Here is a 25,392-nt window from a genome sequence, read left to right as displayed (position 1 = left end):
ACTACTTTTGATGGAAAAGGTTAAGGATGTTTGGTGGATATAATTTTCAGACTAGGAAAACAGTACACCTCATTCTATAACACGATAAAGAGAACAGGTCATCATGGTTCAGGAATTCACATGCCAAATAAGCACTCAAGACTTTGGGGAAGCCTTATCGTAATACTGCTTCCTCTTGTGCTTTGGCTGGATTAAATCTCTTTCTTGACTATAAAGCAGTGTGAACGATGTCATGTTATTCTTTCCTGTGAAACACATTCAACTTTTAATACGTTTAATGCACAGAATAAAATCCAAATATAAACACCTCTTTTTAACTCTTTGCAAGATTTTTTTTTTTTTTTGACAAACCAGGATACTAGATCAGACATGTCAAACTCGCGACGTCACGTGACATCACACAACGTATCGGAGCTTTTTCGCTCTGCCGGCAATGGGGTGGGCGCAGCTCCGGTGTGATGAAACCAGCCCATGGGCCGGCAGTTTGACATCCCTGCACTAGATGGATAGGATTCTTGTGCCTGTTTTCATTCTTCTGCAAATCATCTGGCTGAACCGGACTTTCCTTGTTGAGGCAAAGCCAAAAGCTCTAATCTCATCTTCAGTGCTAAGGTATAAATAAGGAACAGGAGAGAAGTTATCCCTTTCCTAGTTCTCATATACTTAGATCTGTGCCATCACAGACTTGGAACATGCAGAAGACCCTTCATGCATAAAGCTGTACGCACCAAGAGCACTGTTCACACCTTCTAGGTTCAATGAGTGAAAATCCACTTCATCTGTGCTGCAGATCATGCATTCATTTCCATGTTTTCAAAACATGCCTGCCTTCACCTCTAGTTTATTTCAAGTTGCTGAAATAGTTTCGTATGATCTAGCAAATGCAAAAAAATATCAATGTGATAGAGGTTTGCTGCAATATATAAGCGGGGGAGAAAAAAATCCACTTATGTTTTTTAAAATGGAAAGGATTCGAGCTTTTCCATTCATTCATTATTTTTGGCACAATTGACTGCTTACATTTGGTAGTCTGAAATAAATACATTAATATTATTTATTCTAACCGTATCTATAGCTATATATAAATTCACCTTCCAGTAAACAAGTACTAGAGATTTTTTTAAAATATTTTTTTTGCTTATAATGATTTTGTAATTTACTCTCTCTTCATTTTACTTTTTTTTTTCACTGACTGCAACATGCTCAGGTTGACTTTCCAGTCAATTTCACCCAAATTCCAACAGGAATTGGTTTATAAATTGGTTCCAACTGGAACTGGTCATTTGGAATTTCCGTAACAGGAAATTATCATATATGCGCTTCAACAGGTATTCTACGTTACAAATTGATGTGTCTAATTATATCTAATGGAGAGAAAAGATAACAGTTTGAAATGAAACATTACCTGGGAAAGGAAACACATCTAAGTGTTTGGGCAAACTTGTTTCTTTCTAAAGGAAAAGGGCATTATCTATCTCAGTGTTTCTCTACCTCAACAACTTTAAGATGAGTGGACTTCGCCTCTGGGAATTGTTTTCTTAAATTCTTAAATTTGCTGATGTTGAGAAACATTGATCTACCCTCTTTTGCCCTTCTAGAGCATGAAATCACAGCAGCCTGTAAGCATCAAGATGCTTTGTTTGGCCTAGCTATGTTACAACAGCAGGTGGCCAACCAATGAATACCATGTGCCCCCAGGTTTGTCAATTCAAAGCCTCTGTCGGGAATCATGGCTATATCCTCCAGGAGATCCCCGGTTTCTTTGAGGTTTATATGAGTCTTGATACGAATCAGAATACTCTTCTTCCACCAGAGGATAGTGATCTCGGCTGTGTTGGGAACTGGAAGACAAGCGGTTCCTGCTCTTCCGAGCTCTTTCGTTGTGGTAATTTTCATCCGAGGTCATTAGACTTCGTCGTTCGATTGGAGAATTCTCGGTAGAATGGTTGCTATGCCTCAGACGTTGGCTCTATAAATAGCAAAGCAATCAAACATTAAAAAGGGGGGGGCTGTAAGTTTGTGTCACTCTTCTGAATTTGTTGCAAGTTTGTCCTGAAATCGTTCGTTTAGCAGATAAACTGGCTGTTATTTAATATATTTAAGCTCACCATCTGCTTTCAAAAGCTGAGGTAAAAAAAACAGCAGAATGTGGTGCCTTGATTTAATTTAAAATACTTGGCAATGAGAACAAAAAGAATCACATCCTGGGTATACTGCCTGATGAAAAATTTAAAAGCCATCTTTTAAAATTTCAAAATGAGGCCTATCCTGAACAAACTCTTAAAACAGGCTTCTGTTGATGTTCTAAATTCATCTGCTTTTCTTTCCATGCTTTATAGAAGATCTGAAATATTTCACTGCTCAACTCCTGCCCTGTATTACTTAACTTACCTTCACCCTACATTTTTTGCTCTATCTATACTGGATGAATTGATATTTACATCTCTTAATAGTGGATTATGAGTAACTTCCTTAATCTCCAAATTCTTCAAATCAAAGGTATAATCCTTGAGTGAGGGCTGCAATATATCACTGCTATTTTCCTTCTGTTTGCTGAGAATTCTAGAATTAAGTAGGTGACAGATAAGTAAAGCAATATTATTTCCCATCTACTAAAATCTGGAGTAACTACAATGGCTAGTACTAGCTCCCAGATAACCTGCAGACACTGTAGGCATGTTTAATATGATTTGCAAGCTGGCGCAAAGGCTCTTATTATTTAGTATACAAACTAAGATTCACTGCCCTATATTGAGAAACATATATATAGTATGGTCCTAAATGTGATATAGTTGATCAGCATCTCTGCAAGAAGTTGTAAGCTTAAAAAGCCTAGGTCAAGGCCTTCATAAGATGGTATGAAACAGCCTTTGTAAACCATCCAAGATCTAAAATTCATTCCTTGGGAAAACAGATTAACAAGTGAATGGAACTGGGGTAGGTGTGGGTATTGTGCTAATGCCATCTAAGTGAGTTTGCTTTGTCTACTCCATTTGCCCTTGCTTAAGAGCAAAGTTCAAAAGAAGGGACTGGCCGACACAAACAAGATGGAAAATGAACATTTTCATAGTTAAAAAAAAAAAAAAGCATGTTTCCATAGAACTCAAACTGTTGCACAGTCAGCCACTCACGAAGCAGACACAACGCTACGTGTAGAACCTGGCCTTAAAATGTTACACATAAATTCAAAAGTTAAATACCTTCTTTTGCATCCATGCAGTGACAGAAAAAAACAGAGCACTTAGATAGTGAATGAGTATATTAAAAGCCATCATTTTGATCAGCAGATTGAGTTTGGGGATTTGCTTAATTCTCCAACTGACATACAGACTATGGGAAGTGTAACATGTTGTAAAAGCCAGACACACTGTGCTGAGTTGTTTAACGACACTGGCCTCCGTGCATTCTCTGTGCACTTACAAACATAGACAACTTCAACTGATAAGACATTTTCCCCCCAACTTAGTAAAACACGTACTTCTGATTAAGGACTATTTACATGCCAGGTTTGAAGTGTCAAAGGCCCGCCGTTTTTGAGCTATCCCTGTGGAAAAAAATGTTCAGAATCTTTTTATAATTGGAATAATATTTTATTAATCATTAAAAAAAATCAGAACAGATGAACCAATTTTTCTGAATTGTTACCTCAAAGAAGAAATGAGGCAAACTACACTAGAGGCAGGGCATTAGCATCATTTTAATACACAACTTTTGTGAGCTGATCAACCTGGAGAAAATACTGAAACCAATCTATTTGGAACAACTGTAACAATTGGTGGCACATATCTGACATATTTATCTTTTTAAGATTTTTTTTGTGCACAGGTTTTTTTCATGATAAAAAGGGAGAGTCTGGTTATGTTCCATCCCCTTTGATTTACGTACAACGATCTTAATGTTACTCATATTCTATTTGTATTAAACAAAACTTCCCAGAATTAAAGATCAACCGAAGTAGCTATGTTTTATTTTTCTTAGCTAATAAGATCAGTTAGACCAATGCATATATCTGTGCATTACCTGTTGGTTGTGGCATTATAATGACATAGAAGGAGTTGTAGATTGATCACTAAATATTTATATCAGTTGTTCACTCTGCTTTTCAAGAGACACATCCAGTCAAGATTCATCATATATTGAGACACTAAATAGTGTTACAATTGTTGCATACAGACCTAGAAATATATCCCCCCCCCCCGAATCCAGTATCGTACAAAAGGAATTTACACATCTGCCACATCTGATTGTATTTTACTAATACTTTCTAGTGAATTAATTGATGTTCACAGGCAGGCATATTTTCACCCGACTAATTGTATTCCAATGGAACAAACCCACAGAAAGCATTCGAAAGCACTGTGTGAGGCTCATACAAATTACAAAGTACAGGAGATTCCCATTTTTTTTTCAATTATCAAGTGCTTTATACCAATTAATGGAAGTAACCTCATCTTTAATGGAAAATGGGGCAGAGTCACTTAGTTCAGTTGGGCAGCTATAGAAATTAAATAGACAAACAAAACCGCTGTATGTTTAAATCTCTAGGCACACTGGTTTTCGGCTCCAATACAGGATATGTAAGTGCACACCACTAATGACAAACTCATGGATTCATACCTGTAATCCAGAGATCGCTGTAGGGTAAGGGGATAGTGCAGTGGAGCCTAGGTTTCTTCCAAGCAAAGGTGTCATAGGTGTGCTACTGGTACTGTGTGTAGCACGCCAGTACGCCTCAAGGTATTCTGCCAAGTGTTCACAAGCATCTTCAAGTTGGTTTTCATCCAGAATAACGTCAAACATTTCCTATTCAGAAAATAAGCATTACATTACGTCATTATCCAACACGAACTAGGAATGGTGATTTAAACAAAACTCTGATTTCAAATATGAGTAGCAAGTTGGTTAACCTTAATTCACCACCAAATCCAAACCTAACTCTAGACTTCCCATTGCAGCCCCAATGCAGCCTCAAACTGGTAGTCTTCACTTAACGACTGCTCATTCAGCGATGGTTTAAAGTTATGTCATTGCTGAAAAAATGAAATTTATGACCGGATCTTGAATTTGTGGCCATCATAGGATTCCCCCAGCCATATGATCAGGATTCGGGCACTTGGCAACTGATGCACATTTACAATAATCACAGTGTCCTGCAGTCCACGTTATTGCCATTTGCAACCTTCACAAACAAGGTAAATGGAAAGGCTAGCGGAAAGTCACAAGTTGTAGTCGTGAAGACAGCACGTGATTTGATTCATGACCACAGCTTGAACAGATGTCCTAAGTTGGTCGTGGTCAGCATTGAGTCTAGGCAACGCTGTATGTTTTATATAATACACACACACACACACACACACACACACACACACACACACACACACACAGGAATTGCAAAGTGCAATACATGAATGGAATCCAAAAATAATGCCCATCAGTTGTGATAGTTCAAAAAATGGTTGCAAGCAAACATGGTTGCAAGCATTCCTTCAGAAGAATCCATGTACAGTTATATGTTATGTCTGGCCTTGCTCCCTCCTGGTGGAATCCATGCAATATGTATTTATTTTTTTAAAAAATGTATATGCAACTTGCTTTGCATACATAACACAATGAAGGTGAAAAGAGCAGAATCTCCTCTGCACAGAAGCGAGGTTAGCTACATCCTTCTTAACATCCAAGGGGAGCAGAGAGATCTTACCCTGGCTCCTCTACTGTGGCTAATATCATTCCTTTCTTGTTTCATGTGGGATTTTTTTAGGTAGCTTTTAAATAATGGTGTTTTTTTAATTGTACTTGTTTCCTTTTTAATAAGTACTGCTTAGTGCCCAGAGTCACGCTGTCTTGTGAGATGGGCGTCTATACAAATATGATAAGAACCGTGGTGGCGCAGTGGTTAGAATGCAGTATTGCAGGCTAACTCTCCCCACACACCAGGAGTTCGAAGATCCTTAAGGTTGACTCAGCCTTCCATCCTTCTGAGGTCGGTAAAATGAGGATCCAGATTGTTGGGGGCAACAGGCTGACTGTGTAAAACCGCTTGGAGAGGGCTGTGAAGCACTGTGAAGCGGCATATAAGTCTAAGTGCTATTGCTATAATATTCAAATGCATTTCTATTGATATGAGGCCATACTGGTGCCATACTAATACAGAAACCTTTTACTCAGTTCTCATCTGTTGGCGTAACATCTGAGGATTCAGGACCTTTAAAAGGGGGGCAGAGAAAGCTCCTGTTTTTAGTATTTCCTATGTTTGTGTAGCTTGCAGTCCCAAAAATGCAGGTAAGAAAGAGCTTTGTTATCCTCTTCTTTGGGGTTCTGGGGTTTTTGTTCTTTTTCCTAGCACGATCTCAGGGTTTTGGAGGTCTAGGTGGCAGGCCATTTATCTATCCTTTCTTAAAGCAACAGTGCAAATAACTGTATATTGTTCTGTGAAAGAAAAAAGTGTGGATCCAAGAATAAAACATCTTCTGCTCACAAAAAGGCTGTTTGTTTCAAACCTAACAGAAAAGTATTCCATGAAATCTGTGTTATGCAATCCACAGAAAATGTTTCCAATTTCTGTGGATTAGCCTCATATGCCAGACTCTTTATTCTCTTATTCACCTGGATCCTTATAGTTTAACACATTTTTTCTCCTCTGGTGTTCTTCATATTTGTGCAGATTACAACTCCCAGAATTCCTGACCCAAATCTTTCACTAACAACAAATTATGAAAGCTTATAGTCTCCAAACATGTGGAGCTTACCAAATTACGGAAGACAGTTATAACTTTATCCTTGATATACTGTCACATTTTTCAGATAGAAGTGTTCCATATGCCCTGGAGTGAGAATTTACAAGCCAAATTAATAGTTAATCTTCCAGTAACAATTAGAACTCTGAAAAAAAATCTTGGCAACAGAAAGGAGTTTTGTAATAGCTGTTTTAGAATAACAGCGGATATATTTTTTAATGTGCAACATAAAAGAATGAGGACATTTAGAGTACAGTATAACAAAAATGTTATGCTGTTTTTAAAAACTCTTTCTTTACACAACTCCTACATCAGGACATTGTGTGTAATAAATGCTGATGCTTACAGCATTTGCATAATAAGAGCTGATCTTAGCATCAGCATATACTGCCACTATGAAAAATTCATAAAGATTTGGAGCTGATAAATGATTCTTAATTATTAATATTCTACTTCAGAATCTAGGTTTACAATACAATGTAAATTAATGAAGTTAAAACCCTTGTGCTGTATGTTAAAACGTATCTTCTGTTCACAAGCACACACAAACCTGCCAGATATACAGAAAAAAATGTGGTCTATAATATACTATACAGATCAGTAATGGTGGCCCATCCGTAGGGCCACCTACCGCCTCCGTGGCCTGCCAGATTGCCCAGGCGGCCCTGCAATACCATGGTGGCCACGCCCTCCACCCGCGCCCCGCAGCATCATCTGCGCGCGTCTTGTCCCCACTGCCCAGCTGCCAGTCCTTGGCTGCGCTGCTCCACATGGGCGATGCCCAGGAGCAACTCTCCTCTGGGGGGGCTACTGGTGAGGAGGGGGCCGTGGGGGAGGTGGAGCTGGGGCGACAGTGCACATGCCCACAGAGAGGGCTCTGTGTGTCGCCTCTGGCACGTGTGCCATAGGTTCGCCACCACTGGTATAGATGGATTCAAAAACCAATATTCTCAATGGATCTGGTATGTGTAAAGGAAACTATGTGTCAATAAATAAGTACAGGTAGTTCTTGACTTATGACCACAATTGTGATTAGAACATCCATCACTAAGCAATAAGGTCCTTAAACAAGTTGCCGCCAATTTTATGACTCTTTTGCTGAAGTCATTAAGCAAAGCACACGGTTGTTAAACAAATCCAGCTTCCCCCATTGAATTTCCTTGTTGGAAGCCCCCTAGAAAGATTGCAAATGGTGATCACATGACCCCAGGATGCCGCAACTGTTGTAAATTATTGTTGGTTGCCGAGCACCTGAATTTTGATCATGTAACTGTGAGGACACTATGACAATCTTGGGGGTGAGGACTGGTTGTTAAGTGATATTTTTTTTTTAGCAGTGTCAAAACTTCGAACAATCGTTAAATGAACAGTATGTACTGTTTTAATCTGGAAAGGGTGAAATCATTGAACAAATAATATCAACTGGGAAAGTCAGCGTAGGAGATAAGTTTCTTTAAAAACTCTCTAGTCTAAGAGTGATTGTTGATTTCAGCAGTTGCCAAAAATTTTACATATGAGTTCCTGAGCAATGTCAGCTTTCAATCCTGTTGTGAATAAAACTACAAGACAAAAATACAGATGCTCAAAGTTTCATGGACACTTTGTTTCTCACTCAGAGCATACACATCTGCTGGGTTTTTTTTCCCAAAATACATGTATATTATTGTTATGTTATTACATAACATACTATTATGAGCCGTGGTGGGGCAGTGGTTAGAATGCAGTACTGCAAGCTAATTCTGGTGATTGCCAACAGTTTGGCAGTTCAATTCCCACCGGCTCAAGGTTGACTTAAGCCTTCCATCCTTCCCAGGTCGGTAAAATGAGGACCAAGATTGCTGAGGGTAATATGCTGACTCTGTAAACTGCTTAGGGAGGACTGTAAAGCAACTGTGAAGTGGTATATAAGTCTAAGTGCTATTGCTATTATTTATTAATTTTTTTATGCCGCCCGTCTCCCCTACAAGGTGATTCTGGGTGCCTTACAAGTTATAAAACAAGTAAAAAATAATTAAAACATTAAAACAACACCGATTAAAGTATTACTATAAACTGTACTAAAAGCCAAACTAAGAGAGTTAAGGTTTATGGGTAGAGCCACCTTACTGTTCATCTCTCTTCTGCATTAGTAATTCAGATGGTTTCATTACATTCAAATACTTTCGTGGATGTTCACGCAATCTAATGAGATGCACAGTTAACCCTTTTCGTTTTCAGTTTAGTAGTTAATTATATTGTTTGAACATCAGGCACTCGTCTTGCCTTTCATTACAATAAACGCAGAAATCATGGAAAATTACTTAATAAGGAAAATGTAATGCACTGGACCTCACAGAGGTCTTCCATTTTCCTAGGGCACATTTCTCTGGTGTTGTGGGTAGAAAGGTAGTGGGGCTGTTAAAGAAACAAACAGTAAGTGCAGTTGCCAGCATGCCCAGGCCGTGATTTTTGGCTGTAGATGGAAAGAGAAGAACTTCTTTGCCAATGATCAGTTGTCCTTTATACCGGTAACTCTCTTTTCCCGAAAATAAATTTATTGGGAAATAAAACAGTGTTACATTAATACAAAAGATTCTGCTATCTCTATATTTATATTTATAATTTTTAAAAATGCAGTCCTGAACTTACTGGCGGACACTGTGCAAGTTTATCTGCTGCAACCAGCTGAACATTTAAATGTTTGCTCTGTGACTTTCCTCTTGACTTGATCAGTCGCTGTAAAACCTGAAAAAGACAATGCAAAGTAATAGGTTGTTTCATGGCTGTCAAACTGCTTTTTAACGATGTGATACTTTGCATTTTATGCTTCACCTATTAAACTCGAAAGCTTGTGGCGTCTCTATATAAGTTTGTCCTCCTTTGCTAGAATTCTCAATGTTGTTGCTGAATCTGTGTACATTACGGTCAAATTAAGTCTGAGTAAATCCTGCCCCAGGGGAATGGATCCTCTTGGAACATGCTGTCTACAAAGACCACTGGCTGAACTCTTATCTAGGCCTAGACTAGTATTTATTAGTATTTAGTTTAAGAACAAAAACCAGGTGCTTTGCAAAATACCAAAATAAAATAATTTTATCCATATGATCTGACCTCTACACTTGAATGTGATTCAAAGGAAAAGCATAAAAGAAAGAAATGATATCAACAGGATGATTTCAGACATATTTCACCAAAGGAAAGGAGTTTGCATTGAAAGTTGAAGGAAAATGAATAGTTGAATGAGTAGCAAAGTACATTTGTCTTAAGATCAGAAGACAAAGACAGTGGAAAATAAGCTCTTCTTTGGGAAAAAATAATAGTCCAATCCCATAGCATTCTCCACCACAGACCAGAATATTTCCTGAATATCATTTATGGTGGTTTCTAATCAAAGGTATATTTTCTCCACTTTTATATTAAGTCAATATAAATCAGTCAAGTTCCAAGTACCTCTCAAATTTCTATTTTTAGAGGCACATCACTTGTGCTCTTTCATGATTTGGATTAAATATTGTTCAAGGGCTACATTCCTTTGCATTCTTTCTCTAGAACCTAATAATTACTCGTGGATTTTCTTTTCTATACATGCTCGTGCATCCAAAATTTCTGGTCCAATAGTGTTTTGAATCCATCATTTTAATGTTGTCTTTCCCTGCCAATAACCTAGATGTTGTAAACAAAGAAATATCAGCTCATATCATTTATGCCCATTATCATCATTAAAGCAGTGGTGGCACAGTGGTTAGAATGCAGTATTCTTCCGACTGCCGTCAGTTCGATCCTCACCAACCCAAGGTTGACTCGACCTTCCATCCTTCTGAGGTTGGTACAATGAGGACCCAGATTGTTGGGGGCCATAGGCTGACTCTGTAAAACCGCTTGGAGAGGGCTGTAAAGCACTGTTAAGAGGTATATAAGTCTAAGTGCTATTGCTATCATGATTCTACTAGCAAAACTATCCTAACCTAAATGCTAATTGGATGTGATGTACTAAGTAATGTCACAGATTATAAACTTTTCAGTATTTCTAGAAAACAATGTTACAAAAAGGCAGGCAATAAAAGCCCATGCTGTAGAAAAACAAAACCAAAGAGGGAAACATAGTAAATAGGAAGCTAAGAAAGAAGCGACCACTTTTGAACCTTCTCCATGAGTGTATCCCTAACAGAAATCCAATATAAGAAAGTTTGTCTTTACTCCTTACCAAATTATGCTTTTTCGTTCTAGATCAGAGATACATCATCATCATCTGCAAGGAGAAGGTTTGTTCTCCTCGTAAGCAGTCCAGGATTTTATCTAGGCATACTTGAGTATTGTTTGTTACCTCTGAAGGATAACAATATTTCACATGTGAAAACAAACTGTGATATTTCTGGTGTTTTGTTTTAGCTAATTAAGGAGCTCCTGAATTTCCTCAGGGATTCTGATTGATCCTTTTCATCTGTTGATTATCTTGGCCCTCACTATGCAAATTCAAGCAGATCTTAGCGTAATGAAAATTATCTTGTTGGGACAGGAAATGAGCTGAATAGTATAACAATTGCTAAGTACATAACTTAAAGTTATTTCATTATTCTTAGTAAAAAAATATTCATTTTAAACCAAGAAAATATTTAATTGTAAGACATGTATTCAAAGCCCCATTTAAAATATTTCAAATCGTATTATTTACAGAATGTACAAACACAGTGAGCCTGAGTTCTGCCAGCTTTTTCAGAGTTGGAAGAAAACTACATCAGCCTGTTGCAAATCTCTAAGTTGCCAGCGATATTCTTTCCTTTTTTTCTATTGGCAAATACTGACTTCTAGATTTTTCTCTGCTCTGTTAGGGAAGCACTGATGGGGTAGCAGAATAGTCACATCATTCTACCATTTCAATCTTGTGCCAAACTGAAAAAAGGCTACAGAACTAAAGTACGTACTACATGCTGAGCAGCCCAGCTCTACTATACAATTTTGATAGGCTGCTGGGAAAGCATGACTCTATCCAGCTCTTTTGAAAAACAGAGAAATAATGGCAGATGAGGCTGACCTGGGACTCGGACAAAGAGTGTCTACATTAATGAGATTCCACTATTACATTACAGAGGTGGATTCTGATCCCGCCTATTACTGTTCGCTTGACATCACCTCCGGTATAATACCTGGTGAAACATAACAGATTTTACAAATCTTCAGCTGCCCTGGGGTGTTGTGCATTGAAGAGCGAAATTATGTCTAAGGGCAACTTAAAGCTGCATTATCTCAATCATAGGCTAGAGATGAGATGTAGGCAACATGCCACGCACACAGCAAAGAAAAATATTTCTACAAGGACAGGTATGAATGGAGAAAGGCCAAGAGACAAAGAGGCTAACCTTTGGAGATGACACTTTAACATGGACAATAATTGGAGCTAATGATGTCTTAATTAGTTGTGCAGGGTGGTTGATTGTATCTGCATCTAGAACAACCAATTGCAAGGATCGTGCCAGTTCAAAAATTCGTTCAATCTCACTCTGTACTTCCGCTGAAAAATGAAAACAAACAAACAGAAAACATGAGTAATATATTTTGGAACAAACCAAAGTACTTGTATTTACACAAAGACAGCATTTTAGCTGAACTTGTAATTTCTGATCCTGAAGCTTTTGATCTCATCTCTAGTTCTAGGTAACTAAAATAAGACACAGCATTCTTTGAAAGGTTCAAAGTTGTATGGAGAGAGAATGAAGCTTGAGAAGTTTCATTCTCTCTTCTTACAACTTTGAACTTCATATACAGTATTTCCACTGTGGAGAAGATCCACCTAATATAGAGATACGCCTTCTAATCACTATGTATTTAACACCAATAATGCAAAACTGAACTAAGAAAGAAAACAAATAATGAGCTACAATTATAGGATGGGTGGTAAAAAAAAAGAAAAAGAAAAGTTTTAGCATCTACATACTTTATCCTGTACCAAACATTACCTCTCCCACTAGCTCCACCTACATGTTAAGTAAAATAGGGAGTGGGGCAACCTTGGTACTGGAGTCCCAGGGGCTCAATCTCTCCTCTCCTGTTATTCCCAATTGAAATTGCTTCCTTAGGGAGGAGCAGAACTACTATAATAAAGTGCTCTCAATTCCCAACCCTCACAGTGACACACAAAAAAAAACCCCACCATGGTTGATGACACTAAAGCCCACTAGGAGATCTAGCAGATTGTCATCCACAAGAATTGTAAATGTGGTTTCCATCCCATGTTCAGGGCTAAAACTGTTGCCCAACAATATAAGCAATCTGATTTTCCAGAATCCTTGGTAATGCTGAGCTACCATCTTCCTCTGAAAGAGAAAGTTAGGAATAGGACAGTTTTTGCCCAAAATTGCTGATCCAAGGCAGGCCTCTTGAGGACTTATTTATTTAATTTTATTTATATGCCGCCCAATCCCAAAGGACTCAGGGCGGCGTACAAAATTAAAACAATCATCTAACAATAAAACAATAAAATAATACAATCATACCGTGAGCCCGATCATATCCCGCCCCCCCCGGGGACATCAGCCCCAGGCCTGCCGGAACAGGAGAGTTTTAATGGCTTTCTTAAAGGCCGGCAGGGTGGGAGTTGTTCGAACCTCGGGGGGAAGTTGATTCCACCAGGTCGGAGCCACCACAGAAAAGGCCCTTCCCGAGGGCCCGCCAGCCGACATTGTCTGGCCGACGGGACCTGAAGGAGGCCCAATCTATGGGACCTCACCGGCCTCTGGGAACTGTGCGACTTGAAGGAGTTAAGGGCTCCCACTGTCTTGTCCAGCTCCTTATCTCTTCTCTTGAGATGATCAGAGCATGGCAATTCCATGTTTTTGTAACAGAAGATAATACTTCTCCTCTCCTCCACAAAATGGGGCCCCGGGGGGGGGGGGGAATAGCTATCACCATGCAAAACTATCACAATCTATTTCTGGGGGAAAAAACTTACCTAAACTGGACCTGGTATTTGACCGTTCAATTATTGCCCTTTTGCTTGGATTATTTAAAACAGATCTCTTGGCAAGAGAAATGTCAGCTGTCACTCTAGTTATTGATATCCTACCAAAAAAAGACAGAACAAAATGATTTAAATGCAAGTTGTTTGTGAAAAATGTTATTTACAACACAATATTCTAAAAGAAGCACTGTACTGTACAATCAGGGAGGCAAACAATTCTGCTGAAAAGCAAAAGCGATTAAATTTACTGAAAGTGTTTAATAAGCCAGCAGAATAATACTAACAACCCCATCACCATCAATGCTAACAAGCCTAAAGCAAAACAACGCAAAGACTATTATTGTTCACTGTTTCCGTATATAATGTGTCCCCTCAATTTAATTTTAAAATGTAATATTAATATTTACTAATTGTAAAAAGGGACTTCAGGGTGGGGAAAATGAGAAATGATGTGCCTACAAACTGTGGAGACAATGCTGAGGGGAAGACTAGTGATCAAGTGGTAACCCTGAGGCAGTGGAGTTTCTCTGGATAAGGAGAAGCCAGGAAATTGCCCATGTGCACTTTGGAAGGAAGCTCCTTGTGAGGAGATCTGCAGACGTTTGCAAGGCTCCTCACAAGTATGACCACTGAGAGCCAAGGAAGAAACATCAGGCTTACAGCTTCAGCAGAACCTATTTAAAGATGTTGGGGTCACTCAAATCCCCACATTCTAAAGCACATTTGAAATATAACTTTTTAAAAAAACAACCCGAGAGAGATCTTCTGAGCAGAAGAGCATAAGGAGGGTTTCTTTGACCAAGATTAAAGATTAAGACTATGGTAAATAAAAACAAACAAAGATTTAAAAATAATAAAAAGAAAAAAGCTGGCTAAGAATTTAAAGTAGGAATACTTAAAATGAACTAAAGAATTCAGTTTGGAATTTCCCAGTACTTCAAAGTCCTGTTGAAATAATTAAATAAATAATATATAGTTCCGTGGGGAAAAGGATTGTTTAGATTTGCCAAAGAAAACAATTAGTTTTGTTAAGCAAAGAGATAAGGGAAAGTTATGAAACATTATCTGACTATAAAACTACAGAGTGCTAAATGGGTCCAAAGAGTTGAGGATACAGAGAAAGCGGGGGGGGGGGGAATAAAGAAGAATGGATGCAGGAAAAATGTGTAAACAAGGAAGAAAATATTAATTTAAAAAATTGAAGAATCTGTATTGAAGATGAGTGGGGGGGGGTTGAATAAAAATAAAGAATCTCCAAAGCAAATAAACACAGAAGCATTAAACCAAGAGATTGGAAAAGATTTTGACAATGTGACAATACTACTTGATTCAAAAATGAAACAATTCTGTTCGAGATGGACAGCAATTGCAGGACAATCTAGTGAAGATATTAAAGAGAAGGTTGATAAAACCTTAAAAAAATTCAATATGGAAGAAGATGGGGATGCAAAAGTGAATCAATACAAGGAATGAAAAATCAAGAAATGCTCCAAGAAATATATCAGTGCACCTTGTTAGGAAGAAGCTAAAAGACCAGTTCCTACAACCTCTCAATATTAAGCAGAGGCTTATTAATGGCAGAATACTGCAGAAGAGAAACGAAAATATAAGTTTGATCAGGGATAAGATAATAAGTATCTTTTATAAAGTTCTGGAAACCTTTTATGAACCTTTAGCTGAATATGAACAGAAATGAACTGCCGATTTTTAGATTTGCTACATGAAAAGGGCTGGACATGGGAAGAAATGAACTATGTGTGCAGTTTTAAATGAGAAATAATACTAAGTTTATATAAAACTGCTACAAAGATCAAAAGTTGTCTATTTTTTGTGCATTTTTTCCTTTTTTTGAATTTCACTTTCAGTACATTCTGTTATTTTCATTTTATTAGTTTAAAAATCTTGAATAAAAGTTATATAAAGATACTGTATAAAAAAGCCCATCTCTACTATTTAGGATTAAGAAATAAATCCATGTGCATTCTTATTCCACATGTTTATTCTGTAAGGATGGAATCACAACAGCAAAGAACTTGATGGCAACCTTGATTATTTTATGTCTTCTATTTTCACACCATTGTAATGCTAAGCCATTATATGCAAACCCTGCCAGTTACCATATTAATCTACTACAAACAACAATTAGTATCAGAATTATTCAACAACATCCATATTCATTACTGTACTTTTTTCCGCCAACACATCATGCTTATCTTCCAAATGTTGGCATGGTGATGGATGGTGATGGATGGATGGAGGGATAGATGATAGACAGCTAGATGCATAGATGTGTATCTATATCGTCTATATCAATATCTACTATATTATCTTCCCAGATGTTATAAATCAGTGCTATCCTGCCTTTGCGAGAAGGGAGCTGACACCAAGCTGGAGATATTTTATTTAAAGAAACCTACTAAAGATGAAGGAAACATTCCAATAAAATGTACATTTAGGCCTATTTTCAATTTGTCAGGACTTTCTTCTTTAGAGCAGAAAGGGTGAAACCGTCTGGCCTAAGAGAAATCTCTTCCTTTTATGCCAAATAGACCAGGCCGATCTTTATGGATTATGGTGCCCCTCAGTTGTTTTTCACATGTGGCACAAAAAGAACTGAGGAGCAGAGGATTTATTCATAGCAACCCTTGACTTGCCATTGACAGTTACCATGGTTTCCTATAGGAAAACAATGATGCCCAGTTTTCACAGCTAAATGCTACACCAAACGACATCTGTCAGCAGGAATGACGAAATGCTTGCTCTGTGTTCTGTACTTAATATAAACGTTTCTTTCTCATAACCAGGCAACAAGCTTTGGGTAAGTAAGATAATTCAGAGCTCTAGGAGAGGGCAAAGTGAAAGTACTAATGAGCACCACCACCTAAACCAGGCATGTCAAACTGCCAACCCACGGGCCAAATGCGTCACGCCAAAACCACACCCACCCCATTGCCGGCAACGGGGGAAAAGTCGTGTGGCCCCGTTTGCGCATGGGCTCACACATGGCCCATTTGAGCATGTAACAGTGCCTGCCTCCCTTTCCAGGCCACCAAATCAAAAGGGTTGTGGACCTCTGATGTAGCCTAAAGGGCAAAAAACAAGTACACAGGAGATCAATAGCACAACCAATATATTCGGGTGGAGTGGAAGAAAAATTAATAGTGTTCTTATAATTCTTTTCCTGATATATATTACTGTATTCTCATAAAGCACTTTTCCATATAGATTTCAATTACATCTCAGTAATCCTTGCAACAGTCTTGAGGAATATTTCAGTATTTTTATTGCTTCTGTATCAGAGAAAAGATATCAGAGAATCATTCCATGAGGTAAAGGCTAAGATGAACTTCAGGAAAATAGGTAAAATGCAGTAGTAGTTGCTGTTGGCTAAGCAGCCAATACTTCCTAAATATATATCTTGCAAGGATTTTTTTAAAACAAAAATGTAATTAAATCTCTTCATAAACTCAATCTTAGTTTGGTGTCATTGTTTCAGATTAAGAAAATGTCGCAGAAATATTTAAGCAGTAAATCTGAAGATCAACTGAAAAAGCAGTTTCAAAATTCGGAAATGCTGTCACTGGATTTACAGGTGCTGTTAATAAAATATCCTTGAGATAGGCAGAAGATGGATGGGAGCAAACTTGATGCAAGAAGATGTCTTTTAAAATTCTGAATTCTAGTCGAGGCGTCAAGAGCTCTTATCATGTTTTCAGATTTAGTAGTTCCACAAGGGCTTTGGGACACAAATCACTAGATCAGAGGTCTTCAAATTTGGCCCTTTTATGGCTTGTGGACTTCAACTCCCAGAATTCCTCAGCCAGGCATGCTGGCTGAGGAATTCTGGGAGTTGAAGTCCACAAGTCATAAAAGGGCTAAGTTTGAAGACCTCTGCACTAGATGCAGCTTGACTATGATGTACGCAAATATGAATATAAGACACCACTCACTGCAGAGCCAGTCCTTTGAAGTTTACTTTGGATTCTTATGCAATGTAAGGAAGTTGTATTTTCAGAGATTATAAATTTTCATATTCATAATAAGAACATGGTGACTTTTTATCAGCAAGAAACTGGGAAGAGATTTGCTTATCTACATAGTATTCCAAACTGTCTTGAGTTGGGTTCATCCTGCCAGTCCATCTATATATATCCTGATCTCTTTTCATAATGAGCCAGTCTGTGTTTCTGTGGGATATGTATATGTGAGAGAGCAAGTGTGGGACAGAAATGAATCTATAAGCACTTCTATACTACTAGCATTTCTATTCTCCAATCCCTCCCATCTTCAGATCCAGACTCCTAATTGCTGTTAGCTGTCATAATTTTTTCAAGAAGTTACATGGTGCTAGTATAAAACAGCTTCTTAATGGCAAATATGTGTATATCAAACATGAACATGTCTAATATGCATAAGCACCTGCAACAAACCAAGATTAGGCATAGTGCAAGAGGTGATGCCATGACATAGACTCCACCCTTATATATTTGCATCCTGAGGCCTGGTGTTTGTATCATGAAGTTATGGTGCGTGTCTCATCACTGCTTGCACACCACAGATCAATCATACACAGATTGTGTGTTAGGACCTTCCAGAGGGCCTGTTCCTGCTGGCATCCCAAGTTCATTGTGCTCTTGACATAACCCTGAAGAGAGTAGATGTTTTCACGGACACCACTGCTTTCTTCTAGGATCTTTTTCTGATATCTTAGTCTCACCTATAGTCCTGTGGTTTTTTGTGGACTTCTCTTATCCCAATATTAATCAAGCCCAGTGCTACTTAGCTTCAACCCAGACTTTGTTGTTCACAAAGACCCCTTAATCCAGGGGTGTCAAACTGTTGGCCCGCGGGCCGGATGCGTCATGCCGAAACCGCGCCCACCCCATTGCCGGCAATGGAAAAAAAGTCGCGATATGTCGCAACACGTCACGTGACGTAGCGAGTTTGACACCCCTGCCTTAATCCAAAGACCACTTCAGATATTAAAATCTAAAGTGAGATACAGTATATATCTTTCCTCCAGGAGGCGATGTTTTCCTGTTCCATCCAGCTCAATGGTAAGGATTACCCAAGGAGCCAGAACAGTGACTGAATGCTTAGAGGAGAGAAAACCTTGAGAAATCCTAAAGCTGTAATCTGAAGAAGTTAATTAAGCCTGGATCTGAAATTATTAAACATGCAAATAATCTTTCTGAGACAAAGAACAAGCAAGATTTAGCTTCAGATTAATAGAACTAGGCAATCAGCCATGGATTCTTCAGAGAGTAAGTTCTGTGAAAAAGCTAGACTAATGGGAGCGAATACTTTTGTCAAAAAAAAAAAAAAACCCTGCACAATTTTATAGGGCTCACATAAGTGAGAGAACCACAGTTATGATTAAGCATGATTAAGCCAAGGAAATTAAAAATAAAAGACTTCCAAACTACTTCCATTTTTTACTTTCTTATTCCCAGAAAATTTTGCCTTATGTTTTATTAATTCCTAGGAATTTGGGCCAACAGTTCTCACTCCTTTGATAATGAATTAGGTGGCCACATTTGTTTGAGCCAAATTTTGTATTTTCTTTTTTCTTTTAGCGGAAACAACAGAATTTCATCTAACTTTACTGAACAGAAAGCTCAATAACTCGTTTTAAAATATCCATTTCAGTGAAAAACATTTTTTTAAAAAAATTCAGTACATATTTTACAAGTTGAATCCATACGGAAAAAAATAAGTACAACGGGTTTAATTCTGCAAGAAAACTGGGCATAAGATGGCAGATATGCTTATTAACTGAACAGTCTGATTTTATTTATTTTGGGTATTTATACTGCATGCTAAAATATCTAATCAGGTAGGCCTATTAAGTATATATAACAGACTAATTAATGAAATGGTATAAAAACACTTTAAATAAAAAATAAAATAAATGGACATATGTGATTCATGTATGCTTCTATACTTAATGCTATGTGTCAAGGTAATAATTTAACAGCTAACCAGCTAACCAGCTTGTATAATGTGAGATGTATGATGTAATGATGGGAATGACTCAGCAAGGTTTATATCCCTTTAGGAGTCTTTGCATAAAAGGAAGGCTCTGCTGCTGTGTTCTCTCTCTTCTCTTTCCTGCTGTTAACTGCTGTGTGTTGGAGCCTGCTGTATTAACACGTGTATGTATATTGTTCCTGGTGTATGATATTGTAGATAGTGTAAGATAAACCACCATTTCATATAGACCACTGTTTACTGTCTTTACTCCTGGATTACCTCAGCACAATAAGATTGCCCATGCTCTGACACTATGGCAGTGTCATGAAGTCAGCCATTATGAAATCCTGCGATCCACCAGCTGAAATCAGTTACAGAGTACAATAATACAATTGCCTGAGATGTCCATCTAGAAGCCATCTAGGGCAGGGGTGTCAAACTCAATTTCATTGAGGGCCGCATCAGCATTGTGGTTGCCCTCAGGGGGCTGAGTGGGTGTGGCCAGGGTGGGTGCAGCCTACTGTGTGGGCGTGGATGGAGTGGGTGTGACCTACTGGGTGGGTGTGGCCAGCTCTACTTTGTTCGTGTCAAGGATGTCTGTGGGGGCCTGAGCAGGAGTGGGATAGATCTGAGGGTCTCTGGCAGAAGGGGGTGGGACCAGGGCAAGTGCCAAGGCATGGTTCACTGGAGGAGCTTCACTGTTCCTCTCAGGCCATGCGGGGGGGGGGGGACTTATGGAGCTAAGACTGAATGCGTTTCAGCATAGATAGCCACCACAACATTGTACATTGGCTCCCAGCTGGCCTGGGCCAGGGCCAAGGCAGAGGGGGCAGTTCCCTCACTGTTTCCAAGATGGTTTGCTGGCCACATGAAACCACTTCACGGGCTGCATCCGGCCCCCAGGCCTTGTGTTTGACATGTCTGATCTAGGGAGAATTATGAATACAAAGAGGGAAAAAGAATATTACTACTCACCTCCCATCGAACCTGTGCTTCAGGAAGTCAAACAGGGCTTTCTGCATCATGTCTGTCACCTTGCAGAGATCAAAAAGATTGCAGTAATAAGATAACTGAGAAAAAAAATTCTCAAGTAAACGAAAAAGATGGAAAAGTAAGGCATCGCAGATACTCAAATTCTATACATTAATTGTGATGCCTTTAGCACAGCGGTTCTCAACCTTTGGGTCGCGACCCCATTTGGGGTCGAACGACCATTTTACGGGGGTCGCCAAACAACGCGATCCGCCATTTTTTCCCTCAGGGGGCGCCGCCGCGCATGCGCACAGCACATGGGGCGCTACACATGCACGTTGCGCATGGGGGCGCGCATGGGGCGGTGCCGCACATGCGCAGTGCATCCTTATGACCGGGGTCGCCGTATAAAAAGGTTGAGAACCACTGCTTTAGCGAATTACTTCTCCTTCAACAAACATTTTCTAGTTAGACAGAAAGATCTAAATATTCTGCAATACTGTAGATCCTGGAGATTTTCTGCCATGCCTCAGCACTTGCAAGTAGGAGAACACAAATGTCACAGATTGGTCTGCTTTTTTATACACAACTCTTTGGGCTTTCCAGAATATGTTGGCAATCCTCAGGTCCAGTTTACACCTGCCAGAAACTATGAGAAACGATTCTTCTTTGCTGGCTCATGCTGCAGGTTGTTCTCTAAATGAGATTTAAACTATAGAGTTGGAAGGGGAAAATAAAGCCAAATCTTACTTAATTAAGTGCTTAAATGCACCCATATTCCTATATTCAGGATAGAAGGGCAGGATAGAAATGGAAGAAAGAATCAACTCCACTTAATTTGGTGAGAAGTAGCTTTAATGACAGCTAGTTTATCTCGTTCCTTTTGCAAGATGCATTTTTCTGTTCTCCAAATCCCCAAGAAATTGAGAGCATTTTATTTTTCTACTAAACTATATAGGCCCCAAGTCTTAATATGTGAAACCACCACCATGGCTGGATTTGCACACCCAACTGAAACACCATCAAACAAACCACATGGTTTAGTGTTATGCATTAACCCAGCTACTATGGTCTGGACTTAACCAAGCCGTATTTATTAACTATGATTTAGCAAACAGGCCAACTTTAATCCATGTTTCATGATCCCAGCTTCTATCCATAAACCAGGAATAGGTAATCCCAGTATGCATTTCTTTGGGTAGGGAAAATATTCAGGTGCTCACATCACCAGAGTAGGTGAGGTCAGAGCTAGTAGTGAACCTAACCAAAGTTTATTTCTTCTCTCTCTCCCTTTCTCTCATCCCTATACAAACATAAATGTAACTAACACAGTTATGCAGAAGTAGCGAGATGCATCAATCATGGAGACATATCCATCAGACTTGTGTATGTAAATTATGGTTTAGCAGTAGATCCAGAACAGACCACTCTGCATGGAAGAAAGGGAAGAGAAAGAGATAGCTGCCACAGTAGGTAGGTTCAATTGCAAAACACTTTATCCAAAAGTGCACAGGTGGAGTATCTCTACATTACCACTTCTATCCCCCTAGATCAGGGGTAGGCAACCTTGGATCTTTTATGACTCGTGGACTTCAACTCCCAGAATTCTTGAACCAGCATGGCTGGCTCAGGAATTCTGGGAGTTGAAGTCCACGAGTCATAAAAGATCCAAGGTTGCCTACCCCTGCCCTAGATCAGGGGTGTCAAACTTGCAACGTGATGTGACATGTCACAACATATCGCAACTTTTTTTCCACATTGTCGGCAATGGGATGGGCGCGGTTTTGCTATGACGCATCTGGCCCATGGGGCCGGCAGTTTGACATCCCTGTCCTCAGGGTGGGGAACTAAGGCCCTTTTATGACTTGTGGACTTCAACTCCCATGCTGGCTCAGGAATTCTGAGAGTTGAAATCTACAAGTCATAAAGGGGCCATAGTTCCCCACCTATGCCCTAGAGATTCCCAATCACCCTCCAACTTTGTTTTTCCTGGGTAAATAGGGACATTGTAAACGAAGTATGGGGCTGTAGTCTCCTACCATTTTTTTCTTCTTGAGAACACCTATGGGACCTATTGCAAAGTCACTGGAAACAAAGATGGTTACAGAGGCTGGTGCTATGCTCTGCAGCAAGCCGGCTACTTTTATGTTTTTGTTTAAAATTAATCTAACACTCTAGAAATTAAACAGTACAGTAAAGCAGGGGCCTGGGAGGCACCATGGGAGATATCTTTTGGTAATTCCAAGTGAGCAAAGCTATGTCCTTCCTCTTATGTACCATCTGTCATGTATATGTTTTGTTTCTGTTTTAAGACAAAAAGTCATATGAAAGATTGCTGTCCATTTTATCCGAGAAAGTATATATCTTCCTTAACAGTTACTTTTTTAAAAAAAAGGAGGGAATATGTTGCAGCTCTGACAAAGCCATTATTCCTCAAGACAGTTCTCTTTTCTGTGCAAATCTTGATTTATTCATTTCATGGCTGTCTGACTACATTATCTGATTCAGATTTACCCAATAATAAATCATTAAAGTGGCTTTCCCCGAACTAGCGACTGCAGATGTGTGTGTCTCAAGTTTCACAGCTGGCTTGATAATATTAGCATTAAATTCAAATATATTTGTGTAGTTAGCAGATGGGGGAGGGAAACATAAGACAACCTTTAAGTTGCTATAATCAGGTCACACAAAGCAATCAAATCATTTGATATAGTTTAAAAGAAGTCTGAAATGTCAGTTCCTACCAAGAGCACTTACTTCATAGCCTTTTAGAGAAGGGCCAACTAGCACAACGGGTCTCATGGATGGGACGACATCATAAGGAGGCACATGTTCTGTCTGGGGGAAAAAATGTTCAGTAAACACCAACTCTTTGCAAGAGTACACTAAGAAATTTTTAATGGGCATTAGACAGAGTTTGTATACTTACAACTTTTTGTTTTTGTTTTGCTGAAAGATAAAAAATAAGATGGTTTGCATAATTGCACAGCAGCCATACAAACATGAATTCGTTTGTAAAATAGCTTGGTTTAAAACCCTGTGTCTTGCTGCTCTGCTTGGGAAACGATTTCAGTATCTGTCTTCAGCTACTCCTTCCTTCCACAGGAATGTGACTACTATCACTTCAGGATAGCAGCCTTGTTCCTCACTTCCCAGAAATTTTTCAGAAAGAAAGTTGCACCTTTAATATATCTCTATTTCGACTAGGAGCAGGTACCACTTTTGTGGCTGAGAATGGCAATTTTAGATTATTATCCTCATCACTTAGCAAGGCTCAAGAGGTTGGGGTTGGGTATAATAATGGCATCGGAAGGGGTGCAACTGGAATACTCAGAGGCTTAACATAACCTATTTCCTTTTGTTTCCCACCAAATTATCTACTACAATTCATCAATGTGCCACATTTCAGTGATGTGATGTCAGGGAGCTCTGGGAAGCCATTCAAGAGAGAAATCAAGGAGTACATGAACCACCAGTTGTTCATTTAGGCCCGAATAGTTCCTCTCCCCTCTCCCCTCAGTAATCCCGCTCTTGAAAGCCTTTGACAACAGATGCTTATCAGGGACCATCGTCCCCGAGACAAAATCTCAGTAATTTGACATGTTTGAATTGACATGGCACCAACACAAGGTAAACTGATGAATGCTCCATGCTACTACAAGTCCCTTTCTCTCGCTCTTTCCCCAGAATAAGAACACATTAGACATCTTTTCAACGGTTGCCTTATGCCCCACCTAAGGCGTACAACTAAAAAAGATAATATGGTGAGTAAGGTGCAAAGATGGTAACAGACTCACATTTAACATGCATGCAGACATCAGAGCTTAGAGTTTAGGAATCAAAACATTTTGATAAAAAATCTTTAATTTGGGGAGGGACAAGCAGAATCTATTTGAAAATCCTTCACAGCTACTGTACAATTATTTTGAGAGCCAATCCACGCAGATGCGTTCTTTGTCCTTCTAAGAGACCCATATGACCCTCATCAGCACAAGGCAGGTTCGCATTAGAACTACAGGTAAGACCTGCGAAACCAAAATTATTTGGAATTTATTTCCTCTGAAAACTTGGAAAGCTTACCAGTGGTAGTGGGTGTAGCTCGAAACGTACCAGACACCATTTCTCCAAGGCTTGAAGATGAATTCCCACTTGACTTCCTATATTATAAAGAACCCCATTGAATGTTTGGATCACTGCGAGAACGTTGCACAACAGAACTTTGGTACCATTTACATATATCTGAAGGTTACATGGGCCTACAGCGCTTCCTTCCGTTCTTAATTTCAGGTTGACTGGTTAAAAATCTATATTAGCAATTACTTGGAACTTTCTTTATTAAGTGAAAGGTCATGAGATTTGAGATTATGGCATTAAAACAACTGCCATTATGTTCAAAGAGGCCTCGGAGAGTTACACTTAGAAGGGCTATAAAAATTGATTTTGTTGGTGGAAATAATTCATGTCATTTGGTTCTGGTGACCCAGATTCAGGTGCTTGGCAAGTGGTGGACATTATGGCCATTGCAGTGTCCCATGGTCAGACAATCACTATTTGCGTGCTTCGCAACTAGCTTCTGACAATCAGAGTCAACGGAGAAGCCATCAGTCAAATACCAAGTCACATTCATATCATGTCCAATTCACTGACATGACTTATCAATTGAACTGCCAGTCCCAACTGTGCTCCTTAAGTGTCATAAATATCATTTGTACTACTTGTACTATAAGAATTGTCAATGGCATGTGGTGAAAAAAACTTACACTAATAATAAACTTCTAC

At 39.0% G+C, this 25,392-nt stretch overlaps 1 protein-coding gene across 4 annotated transcripts in view; it reads right to left on the bottom strand.

Annotated features, from left to right (window-relative positions):
• Positions 1-1,565: 1,565 nt before the first annotated feature.
• CACNB4 (calcium voltage-gated channel auxiliary subunit beta 4) overlaps positions 1,566-25,392 on the bottom strand; it is a 128,671-nt gene continuing 104,844 nt past the window's right edge. For 2 of the 4 annotated variants that reach the window (XM_039335441.1, XM_039335442.1), the window contains exons 6-14: positions 24,694-24,770; positions 23,543-23,562; positions 23,371-23,451; positions 20,617-20,675; positions 13,660-13,769; positions 12,071-12,222; positions 9,363-9,458; positions 4,618-4,803; positions 1,566-1,969 (exon numbers count right to left, since the gene is read on the bottom strand). In XM_039335441.1, coding sequence (XP_039191375.1) covers positions 1,709-1,969; positions 4,618-4,803; positions 9,363-9,458; positions 12,071-12,222; positions 13,660-13,769; positions 20,617-20,675; positions 23,371-23,451; positions 23,543-23,562; positions 24,694-24,770 — 1,042 coding nt within the window. In that variant the 3' untranslated portion in view covers positions 1,566-1,708. Of the gene's footprint in view, positions 1,970-3,478; positions 3,545-4,617; positions 4,804-9,362; positions 9,459-12,070; positions 12,223-13,659; positions 13,770-20,616; positions 20,676-23,370; positions 23,452-23,542; positions 23,563-24,693; positions 24,771-25,392 lie in introns of those variants that run through there. The other 2 variants (XR_005555778.1, XM_039335443.1) reach the window with 2 other exon arrangements.

Source organism: Crotalus tigris, unplaced genomic scaffold (assembly GCF_016545835.1).
Source record: "Crotalus tigris isolate CLP2741 ecotype Arizona unplaced genomic scaffold, ASM1654583v1 scf7180000017641.3106099, whole genome shotgun sequence".
NCBI lineage: Eukaryota > Metazoa > Chordata > Lepidosauria > Squamata > Viperidae > Crotalus > Crotalus tigris.
This window is presented reverse-complemented; position numbering and strand designations above follow the sequence as displayed.